Source organism: Perna viridis, chromosome 2 (assembly GCF_037379345.1).
Source record: "Perna viridis isolate PV_CMFRI_1.1 ecotype Kerala chromosome 2, ASM3737934v1, whole genome shotgun sequence".
Classification (NCBI taxonomy): Eukaryota; Metazoa; Mollusca; class Bivalvia; order Mytilida; family Mytilidae; genus Perna; species Perna viridis.
This window is the reverse complement of record NC_142446.1, coordinates 40,870,944-40,882,160: the sequence shown is the minus strand read 5'-3', so window position 1 is coordinate 40,882,160 and position 11,217 is coordinate 40,870,944. Positions and strand designations below refer to the sequence as shown.

The 11,217-nt window shown below is 34.2% G+C and overlaps 1 protein-coding gene across 3 annotated transcripts; it reads left to right on the top strand.

The window, feature by feature from the left end:
* Positions 1-1,392: 1,392 nt before the first annotated feature.
* Positions 1,393-10,622, top strand: LOC148625065 (actophorin-like). 3 transcript variants are annotated; one of them, XR_015919845.1, is made up of 4 exons: positions 1,393-2,322; positions 6,382-6,517; positions 8,249-8,378; positions 9,959-10,622. XR_015919845.1 is itself a non-coding variant. In XM_088568305.1 (4 exons), exons 1-4 carry the CDS (start codon positions 3,816-3,818, stop codon positions 10,119-10,121), a joined length of 432 nt encoding a protein of 143 aa, XP_088424431.1. In that variant the 5' UTR covers positions 3,663-3,815; the 3' UTR covers positions 10,122-10,622. The 3 variants fall into 3 exon arrangements, 2 of the variants coding, with proteins under 2 accessions (XP_088424431.1, XP_088424430.1); XM_088568305.1 differs by lacking the exon at positions 1,393-2,322 and adding an exon at positions 3,663-3,818; XM_088568304.1 differs by lacking the exon at positions 1,393-2,322 and adding an exon at positions 4,942-5,171.
* The last annotated feature ends 595 nt before the right edge of the window (positions 10,623-11,217 follow it).

Below are 11,217 nucleotides of genomic sequence, written 5' to 3'. Positions count from 1 at the left end.
ATGAAAAAAAAGATAAATAATAATGAATGTAAGTGAAAAGATAATGGAAAGTGAAATTTGTAATTTAGACAAGATAGAAAGAAGAATACTTATATTAAAAAATATCTCGCTTTCTTTACTCTATGTATTATGATCATGATGTCCGGCCGTCCGTTTTTTTTTCCATCACAGTTCTCTCTACAACTGCTTATCGTAGCCACTTATTATTTTGAAAGAAGCTTTATATGGGTTTATATCAAACTGAAGCGACACCATTTTCCTGTTTATATTTTGATCTGACGTGGATTGGAGGATATCCTTTCCTTTGCTCAAAGTTTTTCTGGTTTATCTAGAAGGACTGTATTACCTGCAAAACTGGCTAACTACGTAGTTAAAATCAAATAACTGAAAAATTATTATTATTATTATTATTGCACTATGTTAAATAAACTAAGACAATGCAGAATTAGAAGAATTAAGACGGAAATAAAGATTCAAGGCTTTTCAAATCTCAACTATTACAACTAGCATTTCATGCCATAAGTTTTTGAGACACGTGTTTCATTTTAAACATGGCAACAAAAATTTGTCAATATGCCCAATATCGCTCAGTATGTTGTATTCATATTAAAGGCTTACCAAAACATATAAAACGAACATGATTTATATCGCATTTAAGCATAGATATATATTACTTCCTACTTGCAGTTCTGGCTCGCAAAAATACATATTGGTCTATGGTGGCTTAAGCATTGTCACGCTATTCTTTTCGTTATTATGGAAAATGAAGACTTACAACTGCAGTTTAATTACGTTCGACCCAAAGAGATGTCAGAGGGTGATATTGCAATTCTCTATAGCGTTATCACTCGTCCTGATTTTTCGTTTGAAAGTATAGACCCAATGCCAGTTGTAGAATATCTTTACAGGAAAAAAATGGCGGATGAAAACTTCTACCATGGAATGTTAGAAAGGTCACGTACTTTACGATCATCTAACCGTAAACTTTGTGAATATTTCATAGAAGAAATACCAAAAATCTGTTCATTAAGAACATTGACAAATGCCTTGTGGGAGACCGGATATACTAGTATTTCTAGGATGATTCTTGAGCAAGTGATACGGTCCAGCAAAACCGTTACTCGCGTTTGCCGATATGACACTTCAAATCGGAGAAAAGTTCAACATTTTTTCAAACTACTTAAAAGAATGGTATGGAACGCAGACTTTGATAATCCCCTGGTACGTCTCCGTAAATTTGCAATGGACCTAAATAGATTACTGGAGATGGAAAGGAACAGTGACAAACAATATGTAATAGGGGACAAAATTGGGGCTGTCTTAAGTGTTGAAATAGATGCCCATGCCATAACATTCAACACTGAACTCTCTGATGATCTGCTATTTAGCGAACTTAGATTATTCCAAAGACAAGTAATACAAATATTACAGATGTAATTCTACATGGAAGACTAGCAAATGCATACGCAATCAGAAAAGACTTTGAAACGGCAGACAACCATATAACGAAAGCTAAAACCTGTTCATCATTCATGACTCCATGTTTAGAACTGGCTAATATGGCATACTGTGATGTTTGTGTTCAGTTGTGGAAGTTCGAACTAAACCCGGATGAATTACTCCGAGAACGTGTTCTTCAAATGGCAGAGGTTGGAATTCAATGTCTTGGAGGGGAAGAAGAAGGGATCAGATTGATATGGACCCGTATGTTTCTCTTGAGAATGGCGAACTGCATTTTAGGAATAGGAAAGAAAGCGACAATAATCCCAAACTGTACCGTTACCAAGTTCGGTATTGTGAAAGCTGAAGAAATTCTTGCCGTGTTTGGACCCCAAACCAACTCAATGGATAAGCGCAGGAGAATGTTTTACTTTATGGCACGTGGACGCCTTTATGATATAAAAGTAAATTCTCATCTTGCCGCTAAATTTGTAAAAATGGCATCAGAACTTGCGGAAGAAGGAAAATTTAAAGAAAAAACTTTCATTTGCGAGTACTTACAAGAGATTAAAACGCGTGAAAATGTGGAAAATTCAAGAGAAAGGGATTGGGAAGCGCTTGATCATTCTGGTATTGAACGTGATTCGTTTAGTTACATTTCCGACGTACAAGATATTGACCTTGTAAGAAACACCGAAGTAAATGAAACGATACAAAAAGAAATTTTCATAAGGGGAAGTAGTGAGAATTTGTCAGCCAAAAACAGAACTCAATGGCGTCCTTCAGAGCATCTGTCGGACACAGAAGAAAATGATACGATCGATCTCGCGAATTTCCGTCAAAACCCGTACATAGGATTAAAGAACGGTAGTAATAAAAGATGTGAGTATCTTTTTGAAAAACACGTATTTATGATCAGATAGGAATACTTTTTTTGACGTTTCTTCCCTCTGGTACACAGGGGCTCGTTTACGTTGATTTGTGTTAGTGTTGAAATAAAAGAGCACTGTATTACGTTAACTGCATATTTCATACCTTATTTTTTTTCGCATTATGGTTTATATAAATATATTTATACGACAATTATAAACTTTTTATTTTTTTATTTTTTAAAAGTTAGTTTGACAATAGAAGCTGACTATAAACATATTATCTATTCTCGTTGCATATTTGTAGCCAACAGGTTTAACTCCATCCTACATAGTTCATCCGCAACAAACTCCACCCTACATAGTTCACCCGCAATAAACTTTTTATAGCGTAAATAGTTCTTCCAGTTCACTTTTTCTAGTTGGTGCATCTAAATGTAATATTCTTATTTTTATGTAAGAAGTAATACATGTTTGTATGTGTAATTTAAGAAGAACATCAAAGAGGACAAAATGCTTGGATGAGATGCGTAAAAGTGTGCATTATGGTGACTGTGAAACGCCTCGGCCCGTTAGTGGCCCGTTAGTGGTTCTCTTAGTATCTCTGTCATATGGAGCTGACAAAATACTAGTTGGATAAAGCATCATTAGCACTTCAGGTCATAGTCAGCAAATTTCGAACTCGGTGCTTCTCAAAAATTCATTGTAAGCATTCTTTTATCTGCGATGTATGTGAGAATGCAAGTGTGCAAGTCATTTTCCTACTTCGATAAACTTCACTTAAACTGGCTGCTTTATTCTATATATTACACAGTTAAATTACATGTACAATGCGGAAACGTAAATTACAGGTAGATGCAGGAAATGCGGAAACGTAGAAACCAAAAAAAAAAAAAAAATCTAAAATTGGTGAAAAGTAATGTAGCCTAAAATAGTACGGGTCAGTCTGATTAACTGGCGACGGCCTCATTTTCTAGTTATAACGTTCTAAGAATAAAGTCGTCTTGTTTAAACAAAAAGTCCACCCATGTCCATCACAGACCATCAGTTTGCGATGACTAAATATTTATGACTTTGTGAAACGCTCTTTTTTCTATTAATTTGATTGATAATGAATATTAATGGGAGTTTTGAACACCCTTGACTATTACGAATTTTGCACCTACAGAATTTATGGACATATACACCGAATATATGCCAAACCCGTTGAGTTTCTGGGGCATTAGTTAAAATGGCCACAACCTTAAAACCCTGACGTGCACCTTACTATGGCATTTTGTAACACTTATCTGAATCGGTTTATCTATGGGTGTATCATCTTCATACTAATTGATTCTACATTTTTATGACATCATATATATTATGATCTTCTGTTTCTCTACGTCGTGTAAGTAATTGAGAACGCATGTGCCTGTGGTCAAGTGTCCAGATTCCGCTGAATCTCGGGTCATTAAGCCATTACACTCTCGTTAACATTGACGTCTGACATGGGAATAACTCTTAGATATGGTAAGTATGGATCCTGTATTTCTGAAGCCTTGTTTCTTCCACGTGGTTTCTTCCCTTTTTTTAGTAATCGTGTATATTTACCCGGAAATCCTACATGGACCTGATTTTTTTTTTAAAGATTATCATACCCAAAAAGAACAATTATGGTATATGTAATGCAAATAATCTAAAAAGATGTTACCCTATCAATGAAGATGGCATTTCATATTCATAATTAATTAATATACCTCAAGCTGCTAGGTGGAGGTTATAAGGTGATAAGGGTGTCCCTCCTTCCACCCGTACTTCATTTCGTCAGTATTTCCAACTGTTACGCAGAGGGGATACCCACCTCTCTTATCCGTTACACCTCATACACCAACGAATGCATTTGAATGAAATTTTCTTTATATTCTTTATTACATATTTTCATTCTAAACCTTATATTTAAAAAAAAAATCATCCAAAGTCATTTGCCAGGTTACACATAGCTAAACATGGACTTAAGTATTTATGAATATTGTTACACGGGGATACCCTCTCTTAACCACTGAATGGAATGCAACTCGGACTCCACTAAAAACTGGGCAAATTAAGTGTCTGTGTCGATTATGTAAATGCTTTTTTTTTAATGTTGAATAGAGTTTAATACGGGACTTCTTTACGACAATAAGTCTATATGATCGATCTAACACCTCATTCTTTACAGGCTTTGTCCTGGTTTTTGAACTTATGGAGTCCATGTACTAGTATATGTGGTTACCATCCCTTCATTTGTTTCATGTGATAACCAACATAACCCTGATGGAAGGTACATAGATTTCATAAAGTAATATAGATAGTATTTTAGAGAACAGAGTGGAAGAGAGAAATTACAGACCGACAGACATGTTCACTGACTAATCATATATCGGGAAACCAGAATAATTCTCCTAGCGATCATTGTGACTTCAGAAAGGGTACATTGCTTGCATCATGATATAAAAATCTTAAACACACACACTTTCTTCTTCTATTAATCACTATAATTACTAAACATCTAATAATATTATACGCTCCTCTCGTTTGAGTAATTATACTAGACAATATATTTGCTCTTCCTTCTAATATTAGAGAATCTATGACGCGCGTGTAGTGCACGCGTATAGAAAAGAAAACTTTCTGAGTCACTTGCAAAAAGAAACGTATAGGATTATTCAATGCAGTGTTATATATATCTGAGCTATTTGTAGTGTTCTGATCAATACATTTTTATATATTAGATTTTACACATGTGGAATGTATTAAGAACATTGTTGTAAACTTGGTGTAATTGTATCATTTCGTAAAATGGGAGAAATTAAAAGATATGTTGATTTTAACAATGCTGGCCCGGTAAGTTTTACATTTTGTAACGTACATTGAAAATATAAATGGTTAAAAGACCATCGATTCATATAACTTCACGGCTAACATAGATTTCTAGAAATTTTCGAAATTATCGTAGAACTGATATACAAATATTAAAATTTATAGTTTAAAATTATGAATAAACTCTGTCCGAAAAGTTTTATAAAATTACTAAGAGATTGCCTTGTTAGTGCAGGTCAAGTAAAACTTTATAAGTTTTAAACCAAATAACTAGAGCTAAACAATGCCTATGTGAAAATGAATGCCTCTATAAAGGCGGGCTGCTTTTGTTAGGGGGATTTATTAGTACCCTCTTCCCAATCATTTGTTATGCATTATATTGTAAGTCAATACGGAAACACTTTCTGTACAGGAAAATCGGACCCATAAGTCACTGTCAAAGATTTATTTTCGAAACTATCGAATTGTTAGTCCTTTATTTTAATTTCTGGTTGTTACAAATAAAACTATTCAGCTGATATCTCGCCGTATCAATAGTATACTAATTTTATTAATATCAGACTTGATGCAGATTCTAGTGATGACAGATAAAAATCTATCTCAATTACAGACTGGTTATTCGCCAATCCATTGCTGAATATAATGGTAATGGGAACTACTTGTAAAACCATCCAATGAACATAGAACCACACACACACTCACTCACTCATATACACGAAAAAGAGGCAAACACACAACACAGTCTAAAAAACAATAGTGTCGAGCGTTTTCCTTTTTTTCTGCAGGCACTGTAAACAAGTAATTCCTACTGATTGGAAGGGTTTTTGAACAAAAATCATAATTCTTTTTTTTTTCAATAATAAAGGAAAAAATGCCGAATCTTGCTGTTATTTTATTTGTTGGCACCTAGAATTACTGTGTTTTGATTGGTTGTGTGAGCCACTCAAGCTACTATTCCAAATGTGTGTATTACTTTGTTTATTTGTAGGTTTCGCGGATGATAGTTGGCTGTTTCAGAAGACTACAAGACATTGGTCACTTGTGCCTGTGTAGTGACTGTTTGAGAAGCTTGAATGATTTTTATTAACAAACTTAGGGGTGACTGCACTGATTGCATGTTTTTTTTTTCAATTGCAGGAATCTCGAGTGACTGTTCGTGATTAGTGTGTGACTTATAACTTGCAAGCCTCTAGAGTGGCTGTTTGAGGTGACTGTATGACTTAATTTCTTGCAGGCATCTGGAGTGACCGTTTGTGATGACTGTATACGATCATTTGACGAAATCAAATTAGGTCACAAGTGGCGATATGTCATTTACAGACTATCAGATGACATGAAAAGAATTATTGTGGATGAAAAAGCCGGATTAAGTAAGATCATTACACATTCTCTTGCAAGAAAAAAATATTTCATGGGGTGGCAATTTTCATGGTAAACCACAAACTAAAATTCCAACTTTTGATTGAAACTGTTGCAACCTTACATTACTCACAAATTCAAACAAGATTTAAAACAACCCCAACATTTTGATAAGTATGAATTAAAGGACCACAGTAGTTTAAGAAGTCTGTTTATTTCATTGCCATGTTCCAGTTATCAGTATTTCTACCGAACTTTGGATAACATAAATGCGTGTATTATCGGTGAATTAATTATAGTTGGAATCAGCACCGAGAATATTATAGCGATAGGTCATACTGATGAGACGAATAAAAGATATGGGTCTGTTTCTATTAGCCCTGATTTTATCCTGTGCAGTTGAAGTCAATCATACTCAAGCTTCAAAACCACATCTGGATGTCAAAGCTTTGTGATAGCAACGGTCAATCATTGCATTATGTATATAAGTAACTGTTTTTTTTATAGTTATAGTCTCTAGTTTTAGTTGTTAAGGCACATAGACGCATTTCGCTTAAAATTCGAAGGCATTAAGCTATCCTTATCATTTCTGGTTTAAGGTTTAATCGTAAAATATCGAAATGACAACAGAAGTCCGTTTGCTTTGTTGTGGAACGTCTTTTCTTTAACAAATAATTGAATACGAAAATAAATCGGTTTCCCATTCGATATATAGCAGGCGTACCATCACTCAGATGAGTACCTTTAGGCTTGTTAGTACCTTGATTGGCGAAGCAAACGTCAAGTTTACTTTTATCAATTTCTTCTACACTCTTATCATTTTTGTTTCTCATTAGTGACTGGTTGCCTACTGTTTCCACTTTGCGGTGACGATAGACGATCGGTATGTCTCATTGAACAAACTATCTTCCCAGAATCGAAGTGTTATTTATTTAAGTTATGATTTTGGCTGCCAGCCACAAAAGATGATTCCTAGAATTCTTAGCATTGTTAACGTTGGTGTGGTTATTTGTATATCATATTTTTATAACAGTTTAACAGGTTATTTATGCACATAACAGGGCTCTCAAGCTTTCAAGAGATTCGGCAAAATTTAGAAAGTTCAAAGAGAAAAAAATACAATAGATTATAGGAAAATGTTGCCAAAATCACATTCAAAAGGCGTGATTTGGCTCTATGGTCCTCTATATGTTCAATATTTGATGTTAAGTTGCTCTGATATTAATCGGCTTCATGTTGTGCGGTAAAGGTTTGCGTGTCGATATTCATGGTTGTTAACCAGTTGTTTTGTCTAGGAGTTTTTGGCTGGCGACTGTATATTTTAGTTTCGTGTGTCCAGATTATTTGTAATAGATATTATTACTATAGATTGAGAATCCGTTAAATAAGTGATTGTTGCCAAGGTATAATATGGGCTAAATAAACCAAAGGCTTACTTGATAAGGAATGGCACGAGTAAATAAAATATAAAAAGCATGATGTTCTCTCGGAAGTAAATGGTTGCTGGGTAAGTTCGTGATAGTTTATCGACATGAAAAAGAAGACAAAAATAAAAATAAGACGAATGTAGAAAGTATACCCCCCCCCAAACAAAAAACAAAAAAAAAAAAATCCAGATAATGGCACGTTGTAATTAATATTTAGCGGATACATATCACCAATGCTTCTGCTATCAGACCATCAAAAGATAACTTATCTCATAATTTCCAGGCTGTTTGAGCAATTTTCTTTTCTATTTTCAGATAAAACATATCAAGATTTTGTAAATAGATTATTGGAAGCTGAAAAAAAAGGACAGTGTAGATATGGTCTTTTCGATGTAAAATACTCATGTAATGACATTCATAGCTCAAAATTAGCATTCTTCCTATGGTAAGTCCCGTTTGTTCTGCACTTACAAGGACTTTAAGGCAACTTGCATCATCCTCGGGAACTTGCAAGGTCTTAAGGGAAATTTTCATCATCATCGGGACTTACAAGATCTTTAGGGCAACTTTCATCATCCTCGGGAACTTCCAAGGTCTTTAGGGCAACTTTCCTCGATAAAATTTCCTCCCGACGCTGTAACCCTCTTCCATTTTATCTGGATATTGCCCAACCTGAGCTATCAAATAAAATTCAAATAAAGAGGAAATTCAGACTAGTAAATAGAAGACTTAATTCGATTGCGGGTCCTTATATGTCTCAGGACCAGATCCAGACACTTTGAAAAGATGGGGGTGTAATCCTAAGTTCTTCAGAAAAAGGGGGTGCTAGGACATTATTTGCCCTTTTTGTCAATTTAACACATGAAAACGACAAAGCTTGCAATAAATACGGGAATCCGACACTGTGCCTGTTTTTGGGAGTAGAGGTAAGGATTAAGAATTCGGGAGCGGGTACCAAGAATGTAATTATGCAACACCGGACTCGAAACCACCGTGAACTAATACTTTATCTAAATATGCACACTATCTGTAAATGAGAGAAAATTCCTGTAGCTAGATGAAATGATTGTCGTAATTACCTCCTTTTTATTATCAAAACATTATAATGAGTTTATGATACACCAGAGCACCACTTCAATAAAATAGAATAACATATGGGTAATTTTACTGCATAGTGTTGCAGAGATTAAATTGATAAAAAGCCAATTTTACTAAAAAATAATCTGTTGTACATAGCTTGTCACATGACAATGTAGGTGAGGCAAAAATTGAGCCTGCGCCAAATCAGTATACTGTAGTTATGGCATACTTTAAAACTGGATGATGCATCTGAAAGTTTGATAGGTTAAGATGTTGTCTATCAGGCGCGTAGCTGAGGCCAAATTGAAGTGTAGGGAAAATTACGGCAGGTCCCGAAGCTCCGCGGAGATAGTGTTTTAGAGCATCATTTATGCCTCTCCTGGATGTATTTTATCCCCCCCCCCAAAAAAACAAAAAACAAAAAATTGGCAAAATGAAGTGCAGGCAAAAGCTTTTTTGCCTAACGGCAGCTACGCGCCTGTCTATAGGCTCCAGTTAATAAAGTTCTCATTTTTTTTTCAATTATGTTAATGTCTACAAATTTAATGCTGTATCAATTTTTTTCAACCCCATTCTTACCACAGTATAAGTATAAAAGCCTTCACAAAAATATTAGAGATCATTCTTTATTCTTTCCTGAATAAGGAAAAACTCTTATACCCAGAGGGTTATTTACAATGCTCTCTCAGGTCAACCAAAAAGTCATATTTTATGTGGATAGATTATGAAAGATTGTTTTTTTTTCTTCCACATACTGTTTTGAATTGACATTTTTCAATCCCAACCACTCATTTTGGGCAAAAACTTTTATACTGGTAGTAAGATTTCAGGAAATTGTATATGCTGCCTTCAATGGTTTTGAAACATTCCTTTTTTATTAAAAAAGCTTCTACTCAGCAAGGTATTAAAAATGCCTGTTTACTGAATCTCTTGATTCTATTTCAGGTGCCCAATATCAGTCCCAGTGAGACAGAAAATGATCTACAGCTGCAGTGTCAAAGCCCTTAAACAAAAACTAGTTGGTGTTCATGTAGACATACAGTGTAATGATGCTACAGACTTAGCTCTATCCCATGTTTTAGAAAAATGCACTGCTAGATATGTGTGACAGCAGATTCAATGTAGCTTTATATTTTTTGTAAATATCATTGTTGGAACTTATTTCTGAATCGACTTTGGTAATATTCAACATGTTATCTACATTGAACATTTGACAGCTTGAAAAGGGTGGGGATTAAGGCTAAATGTATCATGTCAGTATCGAACAAGGGAGATCACTTATCATAAAACATTATTGGAACTTATTGCAAAATATGGACATCCATTTCCACGAGAAACATTTTTTTCTGCATTTTCATCATTACAAAAAAAAACAAATAACTATTTTTTTTTATGTATTAAAAAAATTCTTTAAAAAGGGGAGGTAAGTCATGCAAGTTGTAAATATTTCCAGATAATATGCTTGTGATGTAGATACAAATGTACTGGAATAAAAAAAACCAAAACATCAATTGTAAGATTGTTGCTTTAATGTCATCATCTTTACAAAAGCTTGTAGATAATTTATTTGTCACTTAATTTTAAATCAAATACACGTATATAAATGCAATATATTTAGTGTTTTACTTATATGCTGTGTTTTAATAGGATGGAAGACATAATTGTTTTTATCGTTTTGAGGATTCAGAACAGGTCAAGTGGATTTGCCTTTTCTACTTATCAATTTTGGATCATTTGATTAAACTGTATGAGACATGCAAAATTTGCCCCATTACAAATATTTCATATTAGAGGATGTGGATATGTATTGGGTAATATGATCTAGCAGTCAATTACCTTCTATTGGAAAGACTTGTTATTTCCCATGCAAACAAGTAGGAAGGAATATAGGAATTATTATGACTGTCTGTCTGTCTGTGTACACTTTAGCTATACTCTTTATAAACTATTCAATACTTTATTGAATGGTTGGGTATCATAAATCATGTAAAGAACCTTGAAAGGGGAGATAATTCAAGGATTAGCATTTAGGTTTTTAATAGCCTACAAACAACATATCTGATTATGACTTAACTAGCTTCATAATACAATATAAAGCTTTATAACAAATGTAAATTTCCTCAAATACCTAAATCGTGGTCAGAAGAAAAAGGAAAATCTGCATTGATCAGTTGTCATGGAAATGAAATATTGTTGTGCAGGAA